The 22,021-nt window shown below is 50.7% G+C and overlaps 1 protein-coding gene across 3 annotated transcripts in view; it reads right to left on the bottom strand.

The window, feature by feature from the left end:
- CAPS2 (calcyphosine 2) overlaps positions 1–22,021 on the bottom strand; it is a 108,005-nt gene that overhangs the window by 39,402 nt on the left and 46,582 nt on the right. For all 3 annotated transcript variants that reach the window (XM_075600225.1, XM_075600222.1, XM_075600223.1), the window contains exons 12-13: positions 16,215–16,310; positions 14,833–14,926 (exon numbers count right to left, since the gene is read on the bottom strand). In XM_075600225.1, coding sequence (XP_075456340.1) covers positions 14,833–14,926; positions 16,215–16,310 — 190 coding nt within the window. The remainder of the gene's footprint in view (positions 1–14,832; positions 14,927–16,214; positions 16,311–22,021) is intronic.

Genomic DNA, 22,021 nt, shown 5'->3' with positions numbered 1-22,021 from the left:
GTACAGGCTTTGCCATTTTCAAGGCTGGATAGGTTTACCATACACATTTTAAGTTATGGTGGGTGAAAAAAAGCGACACAAAAACTCCACCGTTAGCATTTAGCCAATAAAGAATATCACTTGTGATCACATTCACATGTCTTAGACAAGTCTGCAACCCTGCCTTTCACCATTATCACCTAGCATACAGTGCTTTGCATTTAACCCCATGCTGTGCTTAAAAGCTGTGTGAACAGCAGAGCATTTGCTTATAAGGGTTCCATGTAAAAATGGATTTCAGGCAAAGGTTGACACATTGTGTGCTCATTTGCATGTTATTTCCCAGAATCCCTTGCTGCAGTGGAAGCACTGTATGCTAGGTGATAATGGTGAAAGGCAGGGTTGCAGACCTGTCTAAGACATGTGAATGTGCTTACAAGTGATAGTCTTTATTGGCTATATGATAACAGTGGAGGTTTTGTGTCACCTTTTTCTACCCACCATAACGTAAAATGTGTCTGATTATCTATCTATCTATAGCTATCAACAACCAAGTAATATCACTAAGGAGGATATTACTCTGACAAACCCCACTGACATTGCAAAGGCATTCAATGATTACTTTGTGGGGTGTGCTACTAACTTATTAGCGAAACGCAAACCAAACCACAAACATGAACCTCATTCTGTGAGTAACCCTAAAGCCCCACCCTCTCCCAGCACTGCTCACAATTTTCAATTTGTCCCTGTATCCGAAGAGATTACACAAGCGCTCCTCAAATTAAAACTAAGCAGCCAATGTGGACCTGATTTACTGCAATCTAAGTTCCTAAGACTTGGTGCCCCAGCCATTGCCAAACCAATTGCTTCCATAGTCAACTCTATCCTGTCTGCAGGCCATATCCCTAAGACCTGGAAAACTGCCAGAGTTGTCCCAATCTTCAAAAATGGGGACAAAAGCACTGTCTCAAACTACAGGCCAATCTCTCTTCTCCCAATACTATCCAAAGTAATGGAAAAATGTGTACACTCCCAATTAAGCGACTACTATACCAAGACAAATTTCCCTAGCCAATTCCAATCTGACTTTCACCCCAAACACTCCACCGTAACTATCCTGCTAAAAGTTTTCAATGAAATCCAGTGTGGAATGGAACGGGGACAACTCACTGGTGCAATACTCCTATATTTTGCCAAGGCTTTTGATACTGTTCATCATGTTATCTTGTTTAACAAACTCCAGTGCTCTGGAATAGGGAAGCATGCTTTAAACTGGTTTTATTCCTACCTATCATGTAGATCCCAACATGTGTCCATCTCAGGCTCTAACTCCAACCCCTTGGATATCACCTGTGGTGTCCCGCAAGACTTGGTCCTGGGGCCCCTACTCTTCTCCGTGTTCATCAATGATCTTCCTACAGCTTGTAAGGGAGCCTCAATACACATGTTTGCAGATGACACAATCTTATATGCACACAGCCATACCCTCTCCGACCTTGAACACATACTTCAATCTGACTTTTTGAGACTTGAAAATTGGATTTCCGAAAACAAACTGTTTTTAAACACCGACAAGACTGTAACAATCGTATTTGGGGCCAAGGCTAAATTTTTAAAGCTTCCAATGACTGAGTTCCAAATCAGAACCAACGCTAAAACCACCCTAACTCCTGTTACTAGTTTTAAATACTTGGGCATATGGTTTGACTCCCATTTAACATTCGGGGTGCACATTGATACCCTGACATCCAAAACCTATGCCAAACTAGGTGTAATTTACAGGAACAAATCCTCTCTCTCCAAGTCTGCTGGTCAGAACGCGTATCGCACAGCAGATGCTAATGCCAATTATTGACTATGGGGACATAGTTTACGGCTCGGCACCCCAAATCCACCTTAGCAAACTTGACACCCTCTACAATTCAATATGGCATTTTGTTCTCCAATGCAACTACAACACACATCACTGCGAAATGCTCAAAGAACTAGATTGGTCATCACTTGAATCTAGGCGCAAAGTTCATCTTTCCTGTCTTGCCTTCAAATACTTTCTGGGCAATCTACCCGTCTATCTGGACAAGCTCCTGACCCCTACCACATGCAGCACTTATCTGAGATCAGACTCCACAAGACTGTTCATGGTCCCAAGGTTCAGCAAAGTATCCGGCCCCTCCTCCTTCTCTTACCGTGCACCCCAAAACTGGAACAATCTACCGGAGACTCTCACAGCCACCACCAGTCTAAGTTCTTTCAAAACTAAAGATCTCATCATCTTTTAATCTCGTCTGTAACTGTTACATACGCCTATAATATATACTAGCTGAAAGACCCGGCGTTGCCCGGGATGTAATGTTCCCGTTCCTCTCTCTCTCCTCCCCCCTCTCTCTGTTTGTCCCCCATTCACATCAATCCAGTCCCCCCCCCCTTCCTCCTTTACAGCTTCATGTAGCGTGTGTGCGTCAGTCACTGTGTGTTTGCGCGCGCGTCAGTGAGTCTGAGGCAGAAACACAAACACACACAGACTGACTGACGCACACACAGTCAGTGTGTGCGTGTGTGTGTGCCTCAGTCAGTGTGTGCGTGCGTGCGTCAGTCAGGGTTTGTGTGCGCGTCAGTCAGTGTGTGTGTGCGCGTGCGGCAGTCAGTGTGTGTGTGTGGGGGTGTGTGTGCGCGTGCGGCAGTCAGTGTGTGTGGGGGTGTGTGTGCGCGCGTCAGTCGGTGTGTGTGTGTCAGTCGGTGTGTGTGTGTCAGTCGGTGTGTGTCAGTCGGTGTGTGTGTGTCAGTCAGTGTGTGTGTGTGTGCGCGCGCGTCAGTTAGTGTGTGTGTGTGAGCCAGTGTGTGTGTGTGAGCCAGTGTGTGTCTGTGAGTCAGTGTGTGTGTGTCAGTCAGTGTGTGTCAGTCAGTGTGTGTGTGTGTCAGTGTGTGTGTGTCAGTGTGTGTGTGTCAGTCAGTGTGTGTGCGCGCGTCAGTTAGTGTGCGTGTGTGTGTGCGTCAGTCAGCGTGTGTGTGTGTCAGTAAGTTGTGTGTGTCAGTCAGTGTGTGGGAGGTGATGTGAGTGGAGCGCCGGGGAGGGGAGCACCAGGGAGGGGAGTCAGGGGAGGGGAGGTGAGTCAGCGGCGGGGAGGGGAGGTGGGTCAGCGCCAGGGAGGTGAATGAGCGGCGGGGAGGGAGGTGAGTGTGATGGGGGTGTAGGAGGTGTGTGTGTGTATACCCGGCATTGGCCGGAGGCAGGGAGGGGGGGCGTGAAAGGCAGGGGGAGTGAGCGCCGGGGAGGGGAGGTGAGTCAGCGCTGGAGAGGGAGGTGAGTGTGATGGGGGGGAGGAGAGGTGTGTGTATACCCGGCGTTGCCCGGAGGCAGGGGGGGGGGGCGTCAAAGGCAGGGGGGGGGAGCGTCCAAGGCAGGGGGGGGGTGTCAAAGGGAGGGGGGGGGCGTCAAAGGGAGGGGGGGGGCGTCAAAGGGAGGGGGGGGGGCGTCAAAGGGAGGGGGGGGGCGTCAAAGGCAGGGGGGGCGTCAAAGGCAGGGGGGGCGTCAAAGGCAGGGGGGGGGCGTCAAAGGCAGGGGGGGGGGGGCGTCAAAGGCAGGGGGGGGGGGCGCCTCAAAGGCATGGATTCCTCCCCCTGCATTTCCTCACCTAGCAGCATTAAGTCCCTGCCGCCCTCCTCCTGCTCCTCGGGGATGTTGAGCCGTAGAGAGCATGCTCTGGGAGGTGGGGGGGTAGGTGGGGGGGGGGGTAAGTGGGGGAGGGGAGAAGGGGGGTAGGTGGGGGAGGGGGTAAGTGGGGGGGGAAGAAGTGGGGGGGTGGGGAAGTGGGGGAGCGACACACGCGACACCTACCTGTACTTCCGTGCGCCGCCATCTTCTCACTGGGCGCCGCGAGGGAGGAAGGGGGTCCTTCCGGGCGCCGCCATCTGTTCCAGTTGGAGCGGCGGCGGGGAGGGAGAGAGGTGAGTTGTAGCGGCGAGGGGGAGAGAGACCTGGCGTTGGCCGTGAGTAAAATTTCCCGCTCCCTTCTCTCTCCCTCTTTCTCCGTGTTCCCCAGAGGGGAGGGACGAACAGTGGACAGGAGGGGGGGGATGAACAGTGGACAGGAGGGGGTGGGGACGGACAGTGGACAGGAGGGGGGGGACGGACAGTGGACTGGATGGGGGGACAGTGGACAGGAGGGACGGACAGTAGACAGGAGGGGGGGGACGGACAGTGGACAGGAGGGACGGACAGTGGACAGGAGGGGGGGGTGGACAGGAGGGGGGGCAGTGGACAGGAGAGGGGGGGAGATGGACAGGAGGGGCGGGAGGTGGACAGGAGGGGGGGGGCAGTGGACAGGAAGGGGGGGCAGTGGACAGGAGGGGGGGCAGTGGACAGGAGAGGGGGGGAGGTGGACAGGAGGGGGGGGGAGGTGGACAGGAGGGGGGGCGGTGGACAAGAAGGGGGCAGTGGACAGGAGGGGGGCAGTGGACAGGAAGGGGGGGCAGTGGACAGGAGGGGGGGGCAGTGGACAGGAGGGGGGGGCAGTGGACAGGAGGGGGGGTGGACAGGAGGGGGGGCAGTGGACAGGAGAGGGGGGGGAGGGTGGACAGGAGGGGGGGGAGGTGGACAGGAGGGGGGGGCGGTGGACAGGACGGGGCAGTGGACAGGAAGGGGGGGCAGTGGACAGGAGGGGGGCAGTGGACAGGAGGGGGGGCAGTGGACAGGAGAGGGGGGGGAGGTGGACAGGAGGGGGGGAAGGTGGACAGGAGGGGGGGGCGGTGGACAGGAAGGGGGCAGTGGACAGGAGGGGGGCAGTGGACAGGAAGGGGGGGCAGTGGACAGGAGGGGGGGAGGTGGACAGGAGGGGGGGGGCGGTGGACAGGAAGGGGGCAGTGGACAGGAGGGGGGCAGTGGACAGGAGGGGGGCAGTGGACAGGAAGTAGGGGCAGTGGACAGGATGGTGGGGCAGTGGACAGGAGGGAGGCAGTGGACAGGAGGGGGGGGTGGACAGGAGGGGGGGTGGACAGGAGGGGGGGCAGTGGACAGGAGGGGGGGGAGGTGGACAGGAGGGGGGGGGCGGTGGACAGGACGGGGGCAGTGGACAGGAAGGGGGGCAGTGGACAGGAGGGGGGCAGTGGACAGGAGGGGGGGCAGTGGACAGGAGGGGGGGGCAGTGGACAGGAGGGGGGGGCAGTGGACAGGAGGGGGGGCAGTGGACAGGAGGGGGGTGGCAGTGGACAGGAGGGGGGGGCAGTGGACAGAGGGGGGGCAGTGGACAGGAGGGGGGGCAGTGGACAGGAGGGGGGGGCAGTGGACAGGAGGGGGGGCAGTGGACAGGAGGGGGGGGCAGTGGACAGGAGGGGGGGGCAGTGGACAGGAGGGGGGGGCAGTGGACTGGAGGGGGGGCAGTGGACAGGAGGGGGGGGCAGTGGACAGGAGGGGGGGGCAGTGGACAGGAGGGGGGGCAGTGGACAGGAGGGGGGGCAGTGGACAGGAGGGGGGGGCAGTGGACAGGAGGGGGGGGCAGTGGACAGGAGGGGGGGGCAGTGGACAGGAGGGGGGGCAGTGACAGGAGGGGGGGCAGTGGACAGGAGTGGGGGGCAGTGGACAGGAGTGGGGGGCAGTGGACAGGAGGGGGGGCAGTGGACAGGAGGGGGGGCAGTGGACAGGAGGGGGGGGGCAGTGGACAGGAGGGGGGGGCAGTGGACAGGAGGGGGGAGCAGTGGACAGGAGGGGGGGGCAGTGGACAGGAGGGGGGGGGGCAGTGGACAGTGACACACACACACACACACACACACACACACAGACGTCTCAGTTGATGCGCCCTTTCTCACTTCCGTTTGGCGCCGGAGGTGGGGGAGCGACACCTACCTGTACTTCCGGCCGCTGCCATCTTCTGACTCGGCGCCGCGAGGGAGGAAGGGGTCCGCCATCTTACGCGCCACGTGGCAGCTGCCTGTTCCCCCGCCGGGGGGGGGGGGGGGGAGAGGTGATTTGGAGCGGGGAGAGGTGATTTGGAGGGGGGAGAGGTGATTTGGAGCGGGGAGGGGGGAGAGGTGATGCCGCTGGGGAGGGGGAGAGGTGAGTTTGAGCGCCGCTGGGGAGGGGGGAGAGGTGATGCCGCTGGGGAGGGGGAGAGGTGATTTGGAGCGGGGAGGGGGAGAGGTGATTTGGAGCGGGGAGGGGGAGAGGTGATGCCGCTGGGGAGGGGGAGAGGTGAGTTGGAGCGCCGCTGGGGAGGGGGAGAGGTGATGCCACTGGGGAGGGGGAGAGGTGATTTGGAGCGGGGAGGGGGAGAGGTGATTTGGAGCGGGGAGGGGATAGGTGATGCCGCTGGGGAGGGGGAGAGGTGAGTTGGAGCGCCGCTGGGGAGGGGGAGAGGTGATGCCGCTGGGGAGGGGGAGAGGTGATTTGGAGCGAGGAGGGGGGAGAGGTGATTTGGAGCGGGGAGGGGTGATTTGGAGCGGGGAGAGGTGATTTGGAGCGGGGAGGGGGGAGAGGTGATGCCGCTGGGGAGGGGGAGAGGTGAGTTTGAGCGCCGCTGGGGAGGGGGAGAGGTGATGCCGCTGGGGAGGGGGAGAGGTGATTTGGAGCGGGGAGGGGGAGAGGTGATTTGGAGCGGGGAGGGGGAGAGGTGATGCCGCTGGGGAGGGGGAGAGGTGAGTTGGAGGGCCGCTGGGGAGGGGGAGAGGTGATGCCGCTGGGGAGGGGGAGAGGTGATTTGGAGCGGGGAGGGGGGAGAGGTGATGCCGCTGGGGAGGGGGGAGAGGTGATTTGGAGCGGGGAGGGGGAGAGGTGATTTGGAGCGGGGAGGGGGAGAGGTGATGCCGCTGGGGAGGGGGAGAGGGTGAGTTGGAGCGCCGCTGGGGAGGGGGAGAGGTGATGCCGCTGGGGAGGGGGAGAGGTGATTTGGAGCGGGGAGGGGGGAGAGGTGATGCCGCTGGGGAGGGGTGATTTGGAGCGGGGAGGGGGAGAGGTGATTTGGTGTGTGTCTGTGTGTGTGTGTCTGTGTGTCTGTGTGTGGCGAGCGGCGAGCCGAGGGGGAAGAGTGGCAGTTGGGTGACGTCACACAGCAATCTGATTGGCCAGAGGCTGAGGACCAATCAGATTCACCGCAGATAGCACTAACCTCACTAACCATTCGATTTTATATATTAAGATTATCTCTAACTGAGCATGCTATGTCTTCTATATAATGTATACCCTGTTCACTTATGTAACTGTATTTGTAACCATGTCATCTTAACTCTATGCCCTGGACTTACTCGAAAACGAGAGGTAACTCTCAATGTATTACTTCCTGGTAAAACATTTTATGAATAAATACTTAGGAATTTAGGATTAGGGAAACAAACTGGTCCTTGAGTCAATAATGCCGGAAACGCCTGGAGGATATACGTTTTTTCCAGTGGCAAACTTTTTAAGTATGCAAACCAGGTCCGCATGGTCTAATACGGGGCTATCAACAGAGCTCGAGGCCCGGTCTCTCTTGATCTTGTTCATGATTTGCTGCAGAAGAGGGAATGGGGGAAATATGTAACCGAGATGGAAATTCCATTTCTGTATTAATTTATTAAAAACTTCCTGGTTTAGTTCTCATGGGTGTATGGAATATCTGCTGAGAAGTCAGCCTCAAAATCTTTGCCTCCTGAAATGCACGCTGCAGAGATACATGGAACTGCTTCTTCCGCCCACTGCCAGATTCCGGAAGCTTCTTTGAGAACGCTCAGGCTCCTTGTTCCTGCTGACGGTTTATATACGCTACGACTGTGACATTGTTGGATAAAACCTTTAATGGTGAATGCACTGAGTGGTCTGAAGGCCTTGGACAGCGTAGAATGTCTCGAACCTCCAATACATTGATTTGGAGGCTTCTTTCTTGATTTGACCAGAGCCCCTGAATCACTTGATCCTAACAAAATCACACTTCATCCGGTGAGACTTGAGTCAGACTTCATTACTGTCCAGATTGAAGGAATCAAAGACTTGCCTTTCTGTAAGTTCTTGATGGTGGTCCATCACTGCAAACTGCATCTTGTGCTCGACAATAACTGGATCTGACATTTGGATTGGGATTTCAGTGTTTTTTTGAAAATTCCTCTGCAGCGACCTAGAATGAGGTAGCCCAAGGAGCTTCATCCGTAACTGAATTTAGAAGCCCTATTATGAGCATAAACTGTGTTCTTGATGGATTTGAGGGCTTTCTGAAAGGCCCACCTCCTTCATAATTCTGTGGACTTTGGAGATTGGCCTTCCCGTGTGTTGAACATGACCCCTAAGAATTGAATGATTTGAGCTGGCACAAGATTGCTTTTCTCAAATTGATGATCCACCCGTGGGCTTCCAATACATTGTGCACTATATGCACATGGTCTCTGGCAACTTAGTTCGATGGAGCATTGATTAGCCAGTCATCTAACTACGGGACTACAAAAAAGAATTTGATCCTTAGTAATGCTGTCACAACTGCCATGACCTTTGTTAAGATTCTGGGTGCTGTGGCCAGTTCAAAGGGAAGTGTTGTAAACTAGTAGTACAAGCCGTCGAGACAAAATCTCAGGAATTAGATTTTCTTATTGAAATATGGAGATGGGTATATTTTAGATCGATGGGGCTATAAATGCTCCTTTTTTTTAAATTACGACTAGGACTGTTCTCAAAGGCTCCATCTTGGAATGACAGGGGTTGAGAAAGATATTGACCCTTTTTAGGTTTAGAATTGCTCGGAATGCTCTGGATGCTTTTCGCACTAGAAACAAGACCGAATACAATTCTTGGCCTCTCTGAGAAGGCGCAACCCGCTTAATTGTAGCATTGGTCAGCAGATCTTGAAACATCTGTTTTAAGACAAAAAAAAAATTCCACTTATTTCAGAGATACGACTCTCTGAAACAATGACTTGGTTTTCTTAGGAAATCTAAGGAATATCCCTGGGCTATAATCTTTCGCACCTAGTAGTCCATTGTTTCGACCCAGCGATCCAGAAAACCTGTCAATCTGCCGCCCACTGGTTAACCTGGAACGGGGTCCAGCACCCTTCCGGAAACATTTCATTTATGATGGTCGGGGTCACCGTTTAGCCAAATCCCAATTTCGACTATAGGGCCTAACTGGTTTATAGGCTCTTGCTTCCTGGAAACTTCATTTTAGAGGCCTGACAAACTATGAGAATCATAATCTCCTTTGTTGGGGCAGAAAATTACCTTTCTTCGATATACCATCGAACTGTTTTCCAAAAGAACGTCTCTGTTGGAAATCTCACTCTCGCAGACGTCCTTCACTACAAATATATCCTATTTTGTTTCAACTCTACCCTCTCCCAGGCTAAACAAACCTACTTTTTGTCACTGTCACGGGAGACCAGGCATTTACAGCTTTTTACCAGGATCATACATTGAGCAAAAAAGGTAAATGAAATACATTTTAAATGTATTCACAGGAAAAGACAGACACACAATGTTACACAAACTACATAAGACAAGACACACTTACTTGGGGTCTGGGGGTGCAAACTATACTTTTCTAGGTTCAAGTGCTTCTAAATCTAAAGCTTACCCTGACAGGCACCTAGCCTGAAATGTCCTGGAACTGAAATCAGCCTGCAATTCCAGACGCCACCGCTCCTCTCTCTCCAGAGGACTTGAATTTACTTGCTGGACTTGGTGCTTAGAATCTACAAATCGGATTGGCTCAGGGTTTATAATACTTAATTCACAAAACCCTGCAGCTAATCTGGGCGTGGGAGTTTCCTAACCAGCCAATCAGAGCGATGCTGGTCTTGTGAAGCCGGGCAAGTAGGGGTGCCGAATCTGCCAAGGGCCTGTGCAAGGTTGTCACCACAGCCACTTGCTATTCAGAAGCCACATGCTGGGTTGGGCTCCTCCAAGTCTGGTGGGGCAAATGGAAATTCGGAGAACTTCCATTCATCCCAGGACGTGGGTACTTGAGCTCTTCCCTCCTGCCCAAATGATCTTGACACTTCAACATCATCTGTGGCTTTCATCTCCGATGTCCTGTTAGACATACTGGCACCAAGTTGGTAGCCCCACTGGCCTGTCAAAACATTGATTTTGAAAGTCCCAGCTCATTTACTGTGCACAAAGCATATATGTACTTAACATACTTTGTTAATACAATATACACTTTAAAAATCTTTCTGGTATGGGAAATAGAATAAAAAGCTGCACTTTATTTTTCACTAGACAGATTTCCCACACACTATTGCATAGTCTTAGTATGGATTCTAAGAAACCCCACACAGCCTTATATGTATGGTTGGAGCACCTCAGAACCCCAATACCTGTTCTGTGTGACCTGGGCATTTACTGGGTATCCCCTTTAACCTAATTAACCTAGGGACCCCTCACATCCCTATGCCCCTTTTACCTTTCTGGTCTGTGCTGAAGAAGGGAACCCCTAGTGCTGAGTCGCAAAAGCATTTAAGGGGAGGTATTGCTAGGACAATGTGCCTACATGTATCCAGGAATCACTCATGATTCCCAGGTACATTTTTGGGGTATCCAGCAACTCTGGACCCCGCTACCTAGGCACATTCTGACAACACGTTCTCCGCAACCCCCCCCCCCCCCCCCCCCCCCCTTGAAACTCATACCACAGAAATCTTTGCTTGCTGGCACTCCTGGAAAGGTAAAAACACATAAAACACTTTATTACCACACGTTGCAGGTTATGCATGTACAAACCTTGGGCTCAAGACATGACACTCTGGAACCCCAATACATTGATCAGACGTAACCAAATGGGCTTAAACCTTTGTGAGCCTGGTTTACCACTCACAGTCAGAGTCACTAATCAACATTCCCAAGTTTAAACCATGCCAACTCTTCTATGTCTTTGAAAGTCTATTCAGACCGTCTGTTACCTGCTTTTCTTCCTCCATTTCACCTCAGAACTTTGCTGACTATTTCAAGACAAAGGTGGATTCCATACGTCAACACATCCCCTTTGTATCCTCACATTCTACACCTCCTCCTAACTCTTCTCCGTCCTTTCACAACTCTTTTTTCGCTGACAGAGGTGAATGTGTCTCTACTGATCTCATCTTCTCGCTCTACCACTTGCCCTCTAAACCCCTTTCCCTCCCATCTCCTCAAACATTTTGCTGCTACTCTAATCCCTACGCTCACACATATTTTCAACTCCTCCTTGTACTTTGGTACCTTTCCCTCCTCCTTCAAACACACAACAGTTATACCATTACTCAAAAACAGCAAGTTTTACCCTACTTGTCTCTCTAACTATAATCCCGTTTCCCTGTTGCATTTTTCCTCTAATCTCCTTGAACACATTGTATTCTCTCGCTTGATCCATTTTTTCCCCTCATATTCACTCCTAGATCCTCTACAATCTGACTTCCGCACTGCTCACTCCACATAAACAGCCCTCACTAAAATAACTAAGGAACTCCATGCTGCCAAAGGTCATTACACTCTGATCATATTTCTCTACCTCTCTGCAACCTTTGATACTGTGCATTACGCTCAGGGCCGCCAACAGGGGGAGACAAAGGGCACTAGCGTCCCGGGCCCCGTGGGTCAGGGGGGCCCGGCCGGGCGCCAGTTAATGAAATAAATGAACAAAAAAAAAAAGTTGAAAAAAATGGCGGCGATCCTGAGGTCCCATGCGCAGGGCAAGCAGGGCCCGCTCCCAAAGCGCATGCGCAGGGCAAGCAGGGCCCGCTCTCCCCGCACTCCCAACGTGGGACGGAGGGGGAAGTACCAGCAAGCTCCTCCTGCGGCTCGCACCCCCACCCCCCAGGCTCCCAACGTGGGACGGAGGGGGAAGTACCGGCAAGCTCCTCCTGCGGCCCGCACCCCCCCTGCGGCCAGTTTCCCACGCACCCCCGAGCCCACCTCCCGTGGCCCCCCCGGAGTCCACCTCCCGTGCCCCCCCCCCCCCAAACCCACCTCCCGCGCCCCCTCTCCCAAGCCCACCTCTTGTCCCAGGCAGCTGCCGCGGGGATATCGGGGGCAGGAGGGGGAAGCGTCCAGTGACAAGCTGCACCCACCCGGTCAAGGTAAGTCACCCCACCCAGTCACCCACTGTCACCATCACCCACTGTCACTGTCACCGTCACCCACTGTCACCCACACAGTCACTGTCCCACACCTTGTCACTGTCACCCACCCAGTCACTGTCAAACACCCAGTCACTGTCACCCACCCAGTCACTGTCACCCACCCAGTCACTGTCACCCACCCAGTCACTGTCACCCACCCACCCACTGTCATTTACCCACCCAGTCACTGTTATTCACCCACCCAGTCACTGTCATTCACCCACCCACCCACTGTCATTCACCCACCCACTGTCATTCACCCACCCACTGTCTCCCACCCACCCAGTCAGTCTCCCATAGTCACTGTCAAAGTCACTGTCTAAGTCACTGTCTCCCAAAAGTCACCGTCTCCCACCCAGTCACTGTCAAGTCACTGTCTCCCAGTGGTCACTATCTAAGTCACTGTCTCCCACCCACCCACCAACTGTCATTCACCCACCCACCACCTGTCATTCACCCACCCACCCACCACCTGTCATTCACCCCCTCACCCACCCACTGTCATTCACCCACTCACCCATCCACTGTCATTCACCCACTCACCCACCCACCCACTGTCATTCATCCATCCACCCACTGTCATTCACCCACCCACCCACTGTCATTCACCCACCCACCCACTGTCATTTAACTGTCATTCACCCACCCACCGTCATTCATCCACCCTCACACCCACCCACTGTCTTTCACCCACCCTCACACCCACCCACTGTCATTCACCCACCCTCACACCCACCCACCCACTGTCATTCACCCACCCCCCCAACCCACTGTCATTCACCCACCCCCCCACCCACTGTCATTCACCCACCCCCCCCCCACTGTCATTCACCCACCCACTGTCATTCAAAACCGTCATTCACCCACCCACAGTCATTGCACGCTAAAAGATATTTTTTCGTGGTAGGTGCGCTATGGGTTCGGGGGGGGGGGGGGCTGCTCCTTTCATTTGTCCCGGGCCCCATGATTTCTGTTGGCGGCCTTGATTATGCTCTCCTACTTCATATTCTCCATACTCTTGGTATCTGTAACAAAGCTCTATCCTGGATCTCCTCTTACCTCTCCCATCGTATTTTCAGTGTCTCGTTTGGCAACACCTCCTCTGTCAATCTCTCTGTGGAGGTACCCCAGTGCTCTGTCCTGGGACCTCTTCTCTTTTCTCTTTACACACTCTCTAGGTGACATTTATCACATCTCATGTTCAAATATCACCTCTATGCTGATGACACACGAATTTACTTTTTAACCCTTGACCTTACACATGCTGCACAGACCAAACTCTCTGAATATCTCTCCGCTATATCACCCTGGATTGCCCTCTGACAACTTAAACTTGTCAAAGATGGAGCTCTTCAAATTTCTTCCCAAGCCTGGTCCTACTGCCCCTTCTACATTACTGTTGGCAACATCATACAACCAGTATCACAAGCACGCTGCCTAGGTATCACATTTTACTCCTCGAGAGAATGGAAATGATGTCACTATGCCTCGACGTGATGTCATTACGCTCCTCCGAAATGGCTGTTGCTAGATAGACTGCAAGAGAGGACACATACCAGCACTAGGAAAAGAGGTGCAAAAGTCTCCTACTGAAGGCAAGCAGCAGTAAGACAGCGACTGGGGAAGGTAAAGGAGTAGGAAAAATTCCCCTCCTGCCTTCAGGTCAGCCTGAGAGCGGCCCGTTGCAAAAATAAATCCCATAGAAAAATAACCTAGTAAAGTATACTTAAATTAAGCATGAAAAAAACAGACAAACAAGAATAATCAACTAGGGATGGACAACGCCCCCTTATGTAGCGTTCTAACAGGAAGTTCTTGTCCTACGTTAGCTGATTGCATGAATCACCCTCATTAATGACTTCCATGGAGTACTTTGAAGAAAACTTTTTTACACCATTATAGAATTTTACAAATTATATTGAGACAAATGTAAATGGTATAAAACTCATGGTAAAAACACATTTCACAAATATTGCCAAAATTATAGCAAAGTTATGGCCAAAATGTAATCCCTGTGCAGATATAATTGTTTGGCAATGTTTTTCATTTTTGCAACGTTTACAAATTTGTGAATGGCCAGAATTCACCAATTTCGCATTTGTACGCCAATGTTTTGCCGTCACCGTCATTCTGAATGATAATGGACAGTAATCTATGGAAATGCAGCCTGGAAGACACTCAGTTCTTTCATTCTCCTTCAGTAAACATTTAATTTATTCCACCCACTGTGTTCTACTTAATTACATTGTAAAACATTACTTACTGTATACTATGCATCAATTATGCATAAAGGGATTGGTTTTTGCCTTACATATAAATCTGACATTTGTACCCCTAAAGTTAAGATAATATGGTGTAGAAAATGTTACTGTAGCTACTGTAAATGGCTTTCCAGTTTTCAATTATACCTATTACTACATACAGCTCAACCCCCTTATAACGCTGTGCTTGGGGTCCAAAGCATCACATAAGCGGATCGCGTTAGAAATAATGAACAATTGTATGCATTGTACAATAAAGTATTTAAGATACCAATAATTGTGTTGTAAAGTATTCATAAATACAAAAATTGGGAGCCACGCTTGCAACGCGTTATAAGCGGATTTGCGTTGTAACGGATCGCGTTATATATAACGGGGTTGAGCTGTACCTACCTATAAGGAAAAACAAAACCAAGTTATGACGATAATTGCTGTCTCTTCTCCTGTTGCACCAAACCTTTATTAATTAATGTGACTGGTACCAGACCTCAATGATCAAAACTCACAGTTGAATTTTCTGGAAGACTGATAAAATGCACACTTACGATATAAAAGTCTCCAAGTTCATATGGCTTTCCTCTTCTCTGTCCAGACTGGTGAATATAAATCCCCTTTTGGATGAACGGTAATGCATTTGTCCTTTAAGATAAAAGTAAGATGGTAGGTTTTCAAATATATTTAAAAAAAACTACTCTTATTTGTGCAGTTTGTTTATCATTGACAAACCTCTTGATGCGGTTTGGTAACTATTAAGAAAGCAAATAAACCCAGATACATTAAGCAGATGCATTATATACTGCTCTTGCAGCTATACTGCCATTTTTAACCACTCAGCATTACTGATATTCTTACAGTCAATGGGCAATAATAAATATGTACATTTACAGTAGGTAGAAAAATGAGGGAACTAATCCCAAGATACCTCAGTATGGAATCAAAACAGTCTCTTGGTGTGGGGATGGTGCTAATCTCTTTAAGTGTGGTCTAGATTCATTTCACACAGTACACTTGGATGAGCATGTGAGCACACAGAGCATGTGGTGTGCCATGTTCCTTTAGGAATAAAGGTAACTTTTTCTTCATCATCCAAGAGTAGTGTGTGAAATTAATCTGGATGTTCATCTACAAATCGAGAGTGTTACTTTATTGGGTATCAGTGCTGTCTCTCCTCTCTATTTATAATAATTACCCTATGCCAACAAAAATATTGCAATGTTTATTTTGTGACTCGGACATATAACGCGCTAAACATCTTAGCCAACTCAGCTGTGAAAACAACTTAACATTTTCTACAGATCTATTTATTATTCATGAAGAAGTCCAACTTAGAAATTAATTTCAAAAGAACATGTTGAGAGGGATTCAACATCTTTCTAACTAGTCTGTAACTATTGGAGTGGAAGCTTTGAAGTTGAAGTCTGGTAGAGAAAAGAACTCAGACAATGCAACACAACTGAAGATATAAAAATGCATATATATGAAAAATAATTAATGACGTCATGGTGCAATTCCATGTAGCCACCCAGGAAACAATCTTTTGTAAATTTAGCAGCACAGTTGGCTTCCCTAAACAAACATAACCATGCTAATAGCAAAGGTTTCGTCATTTTCACTTTTTCGTTATACTTAGCCAACCGTATTCTTATCAGAGAGTCAGGTGAGGAGGAGAGAAGGAGTTTTGACCATGCAAACTTGTGTTGAACGCACAGGGATATCAGACAAAAGGGAGTAGCCGGAAGAAATCAAACACCTCCCAAGTCTCAGCTCACCATTTTTACAGACTAACTTTAACCGTTTCAAAAAAAAAAAATACATACAAGTCTTACATTTGGGTAAAAAGGACACCAACCATCTAGATGTAACCCCTTAGTCATGTCACTGGAATTAGTTCACTCTGGTCCTAGGAAGGATTGCCCCTATAACTTACCTATTTTTTCCAAACTGCCGATATTCGTATATTGTAAGGGACTTGTCATGTGCAAAAAAGAATCCAATGAGTTCTCTAGAGGAATCGCGTCCATTTCTAAGACACAAAACAAGTTTACAAATGTTATTTTGTCTTAACTGATTGTATACACAATGCAATATAAAATATAAAATACATTTTCCTATTTCATGACAAGCATGTGTAGATAAATGTTAGGAAAGCAGTGAGTGAGTTGACCCAATAATGGTAGAATTATTTTACAAGGCTCAAACATGTACGTACGATTTGTAATAATAACCTTGAAAGTGCCATAATGTCGCACCTGGCACGCCAGAGGCTCTTCTGACGCAACAATTATATTATGGAAATTTTAAAAGGGAAGATCGTGCCGACTGCTCTGACGGAGCTGCGAGCCTGATAAAAACTGAAGTGAAACTCCCTTCACTTCTGTTTCTGGCATCTGGGACATAATGGTGTCATGTGACGCAGAAGTGCCAGAGGTTCTGTAGCACTCTGGTGCATCAGGAGTGCAGGACAGAGTCTGAAGAAGGAGTCCAGATCTGAAGATTGGCAGGAACAGAGGAGAAAGCTGGATTCAGGCCATTGGACACAGGATTCAGGACTAGGAACAGGGTAGAGCAAGTTTTAAGTAAGGACAGGAGAAAGGCAAACTAAAGGAAATAATTTGTTTATTCATTAAAGCATGGACACTAGGAAAACATAACAAAGAAGAGGTTGTCGTAAATAGGGGCAGAAAGGGACAGGACCAAGGGCACAACTAGAAACTGAGGCAACACAACCTGCTCCAGCCAGGTAGGACTTTAGTTGAGAAGCCAGGAAGAGACTGTGAGGTGTCTTCTTATAGACAATCATGTGTGCAGTCAGCACACCTTACTACTAACGAGCTGCCAGGACCGCAGCAGTCCCAGTGCGTGTTTCCTGACATGGTGCCACCGGACCCCTAGCACTGTAAAAGTTGTGTGTCATTTGCATAAATGCTTCACCAATCAGCTGCTACTGAGTGGAATAAGTGAAGGTACAACTTTGATAAATCCAGTGCAACCGCCACTAGTGCAGTTTACAGTAACTGTAAATGGAAGGAAGTTATATAGTTACTGTACATAGTAGATGAGGTTGAAAAAAAGACAGCCATCAAGTTCAAACTATGTTAAACTTAGATGACAAATACTTATCCTATATTTGTATATAAAGTATTTTGATCAAGAGGAAGGCAAACAAAAAACCCCAGTGAAACATCATCCAATTAAGTCTCACAAGGGGAAAAATAAATTCTTCCTGACGCCAAATATTGCCAATCAGATTTCTCCCTGGATCAACATCCTTCCCATGTTTATATTTTGTATATCCCTGTATACCTTTCTTTTCTAAAAATATGTCCAACCTTTTTTGAAGATATCTATTGTATCTGCCATCACAGTCTCCATGGTTAACAAATTAAACATTTTACTTTCCTTTACTGTAAAGAACCCTTTCCTTTGTTGCTGGTGAAATCTCCTTTCTTCCAACCTTAAGGGATGACCACGTGTCATTTGTACTGCCCTTGGAAAAAATCATTATTTTGAAAGTTTCTTGTATTGACCCCAAATATATTTGTATATAGTTATCATATCCCATCTTAGACGCTGTCAGGTAGTGCTCATCACAAACGAGGTGGGACCACGGTGCTGAGGTGGGAAAGGATATAACGCCACCCACAGCCACGAGTGCACGTCTTGAGAGTAGAATGGTCTGGGTGTCCGGGCCGGGGCAGGAGAGATACATTTAGTAGTGGGTACTGTTAGCCAAGTCCGGGGTTAGAAAGAGAGACGTAGTCGTTTTACCGTATGCCAAGTTCGGGATGCCAGAGGTGCGGAGAGTCGTATTGCCGTATACCAAATTCGGGATGCCAGAGGTGCGGAGAGGTCAAAGAGGAAGCCAGTTCGGTACACAAGGAAATCTGCCAGACAAGACAAGACAGGACTAGAGAGGCAGAGAGTGATGAGAACAACTGGTTCTATGCTCAGCCGACAAGTCAGTGAAACCGCAGGATATATAGGTGAGAGGATCCAATGGCAGGGTAGCAAGGTGGGGGGGTGTGGATGGGCCAGGCTGCGACAGGAATAGGTCCAGAAGGGCTCCCGGGGGAGGAGCTATTGAGCCCAGTAGTAAGGCTTCATTTGATTGCAGCATTGGATTGGGGTAGTGTGCCTTTAAGAGGCTGGTGTGCCTCCGTGTGGCCGCGCCTGCGGGCGTGTGACCGGGTATGCGCCCAGAACCGGCATTAGAAGAGGGATGCTGGCGTGCGCGCGTGCGCCTAGGTGTGGCGGCGATTGGCGTCCTGGAGGGAGGCTGATTGTGTGCCGCGGGAGGACCCGGCAGAACTGCGGGTGAGTGGGGAGCGCACCGAGGGCGGCGTGACTCCCAGGTTGTTACAGTATCCCCCCCTTCAGGGGCGACCTCCGGGCATCCATGGCACGGTTTGGAGGGATTCCTACGATGGAATGCTTGGACGAGTCGGGGAACGTGGAGGTGTCGGTGGGGGACCCAAGAGTGTTCCTCTGGTCCGAACCCCCTCCAGTGGACCAGGTACTGTACTCCTCCTCTGGAGATACTTGAATCCAGGATAGACTGGACCTCGTACTCCTGTTGTCCTTGGATCAGCAGGGGGAGTGGAGGAGAAGTGGTCTTGGAAAAACGAGGACTCTGAAATGCTGGTTTTAGCAAGGATATGTGAAAAACCGGAGGAATCTTCATTGAGGGTGGAAGACGCAGGCGATATGCTACTGGATTAATCTTCCTGACCACGGGAAAGGGACAGAGGAACTTGGATGCCAGCTTCATTGTGGGAACTCTTAGTCGTATATTCCTGGATGATAGCCACACCCTGTCTCCTGGAGAGAATTCCGGGACCTGGCGTCGAAGGCGATCTGCCTGGAGTTTCTGTCTTCCAGTGGCCACTTTTAAGTTCTCCTGAATCTTCTTCCATCAGCCGGGTGATACGTTTGTCAACCGCTGGTACCCCAGAGGATTGGGGGGAGGAGGGTAACCAGGATGGGTGAAACCCGAAATTTACAAAAAAGGGAGATTCTTGAGTGGAGTCATTACGTAGGGAGTTGAGGGCAAACTCGGCCCAAGGTAGTAGATCCACCCAATCGTCCTGTGTATCGGTTATGAAACATCGAAGGTATTGTTCCAGGTTTTGATTGGCTCTCTCCGTCTGCCCATTGGTCTGTGGGTGGTATCCTGAAGAGAATTGTAATGAAATGCCAAATTTTAGTGAAAAGGCTCGCCAAAATTTTTAAACGAATTGGGACCCCCTGTCCAAGACGAATGTCGACGGCACTCCATGGAGACGAAAGATTTCCTGGATGAAAACATCCACGAGCCTGGGGGAATTCGGAAGGCCCTTCAAGGGGACGAGGTGAGTCTGCTTGGAAAAGCGATCAGTGACAACAAGGATAGTATTCATCCCCTTGGAAGTTGGAAGATCCACAATAAAATCCACAGAAGTATGGTTCCAAGGCCGATTTGGGATGGATAATGGAAGAAGAAGACCCGCTGGTTTGACCCGGGGTACTTTGTTGCGAGCACATGTGCCACACGCCTTCAATAATTCCTCCACATCTTTAGACATCCCTTGCCACCAGAAAGTTCGTTGGATGAGGTCGTTAGTTTTCCGCATCCCTGGGTGTCCTGCCGACTTAGAGGAATGGCACCACTCGAGGACTCTCTTGCGATGTTGCGGTGCGGTGTAGAGCCTTCCCTCCGGGACCTTGAGCCCCATAGGAGCCTGAGATTGCTCGGATCGGATCTTGTCCATAACGTCAAAGGAATTGGCGGATACGATAAATTTGGATGGAATTATCGTTTCTAGCCGTTCTTCAGACCTATACTCTGCAAGGAACTGCCGTGACAGGGCATCTGCCTTCAGGTTTTTGGAGCCGGGAACGAAGGAGATTAAATAATTGAACTGGGAGAAGACGTGCCCCTTCTAAGTAGAGCAGGTTTTTATGGTCCGTGAGAATGGTTATGGGGGTTTCCGTGCCTTCTAAGAGGTGTCTCCATTCTTCTAATGCCAACTTGATTGCCAAGAGTTCCCGGTTCCCAACATCATAATTCCTTTCTGCGGAAGAATTTTTTTTTGAAAAGAAGGCACATGGGTGTAATCTGGCTAAAGGCGAACTCCTTTGGGACAAAATGGCGCCGGCCCCGACGTCAGAGGCATCCACTTCCAGGGTAAATGGGAGTTTAGGATCTGGGTGGATGAGGATAGGGGCGGACACAAAAGCCTTCTTGAGAAGATTGAATGCTTGAATGGCGGTTCTGGACCACGATGAGGGATCTGCACCTTTTTGAAGTGAAACTTCCTTAGTGGCACCTTATTCGAACTAGGGCAAAAAAGAATTGTGGAGACAGAAATGAAACGGATGTGACGTCAGTGCTGGCAGTTGAGGCCGGGCTGTGTTCTGGCTCAGCCCGACCCCAACACTGACATCACACCCGCTCCAAAAATCAATGCGGCGGCGGCGGCGATAGCCGCCGTCGCCGCTCCTAACGGCCTGATGGCCGACGCACTCCCCACACGGCCGCTGACATATGCGATAGCCGCCGGCGCCGCTACTAATGGCCGCCGTTCTCGCTGCCATGCCGCGCATGCGCTGTTGTGTTTTGATGGCTAACCCCTCCCCTCAGCCCCGGCCGCTCCAGCACATGCGCCATTCCCCCCAGATGCATTATTACATCGGCTCCCCGCGGGGCTGTAGGCCGCTGACCCGGCTGCCGGAGGAAGCCAACAATGGCTGCGGGGTCTGCGTGCTGCGCAACTGTGTATCGGGGGCGAGTGAACTTCCGCCATTGCCGCTCCTATGCCGCGCATGCGCAGCAGTGATGGCGGCAGAAGAGGCTGTTGTGCTATGCGTCCTCCACAGCATAATCAGAGGGAAGAGCGCCCCACGCACATTACCGTGCCCTCCTGTAACCCCCTTGTGTGGACCTGGCTGCAGCAGGACACGCAGCTCTACCAGGGGTAGAGAATGGGGACTGTGCCGCGGTCGTGTACCTCCGGGGGGGGGGGGGGGTGACGGGAACACAGGACACAGGACACAGGACACAGACAGGACACAGAAAGAGACATACACACCACACAAACACTGACTGACACACATACACACACACACTGACTGACACACATACACTGACTGACACACACACATATATACAAACACACAGACACTAATTGACACACACACACAAGGAATTCACACTCTCAGTCACGCGCACTCACAGTCACGTGCACACTCAGTCGCACGCGCACACAGTCACACGCACGCACACACAGTCACACGCACGCACACTCAGTCACACGCACACTCAGTCACATGCACACTCAGTCACACGCACGCACACTCAGTCTCACGCACACAGTCACACGCACACTCAGTCACGCACACACAGTCACACGCACACAGTCACACGCACACAGTCACACGCACAGTCACACGCACAGTCACACGCAGTCACATGCACACTCACAGTCACATGCACACTCATAGTCACACGCACAGTCACATGCATACTCACACGCACATGCACAGTCAGTCACACGCACAGTCAGTCACACTCACAGTCACACGCACACTCACAGTCACACACACACTCAGTCACACGCACACTCGGTCACACGCACACTCGGTCACACGCACACTCAGTCACACGCACACTCAGTCACACGCACACTCAGTCACACGCACACTCTCAGTCACACGCACACTCTCAGTCACACGCACACTCTCAGTCACACGCACACT

The sequence above is a fragment of the Ascaphus truei genome, chromosome 5, assembly GCF_040206685.1.
Source record: "Ascaphus truei isolate aAscTru1 chromosome 5, aAscTru1.hap1, whole genome shotgun sequence".
NCBI lineage: Eukaryota > Metazoa > Chordata > Amphibia > Anura > Ascaphidae > Ascaphus > Ascaphus truei.
Note: the sequence above shows the minus strand (reverse complement) of the source record. Positions and strands in the feature narration are given on the sequence as shown.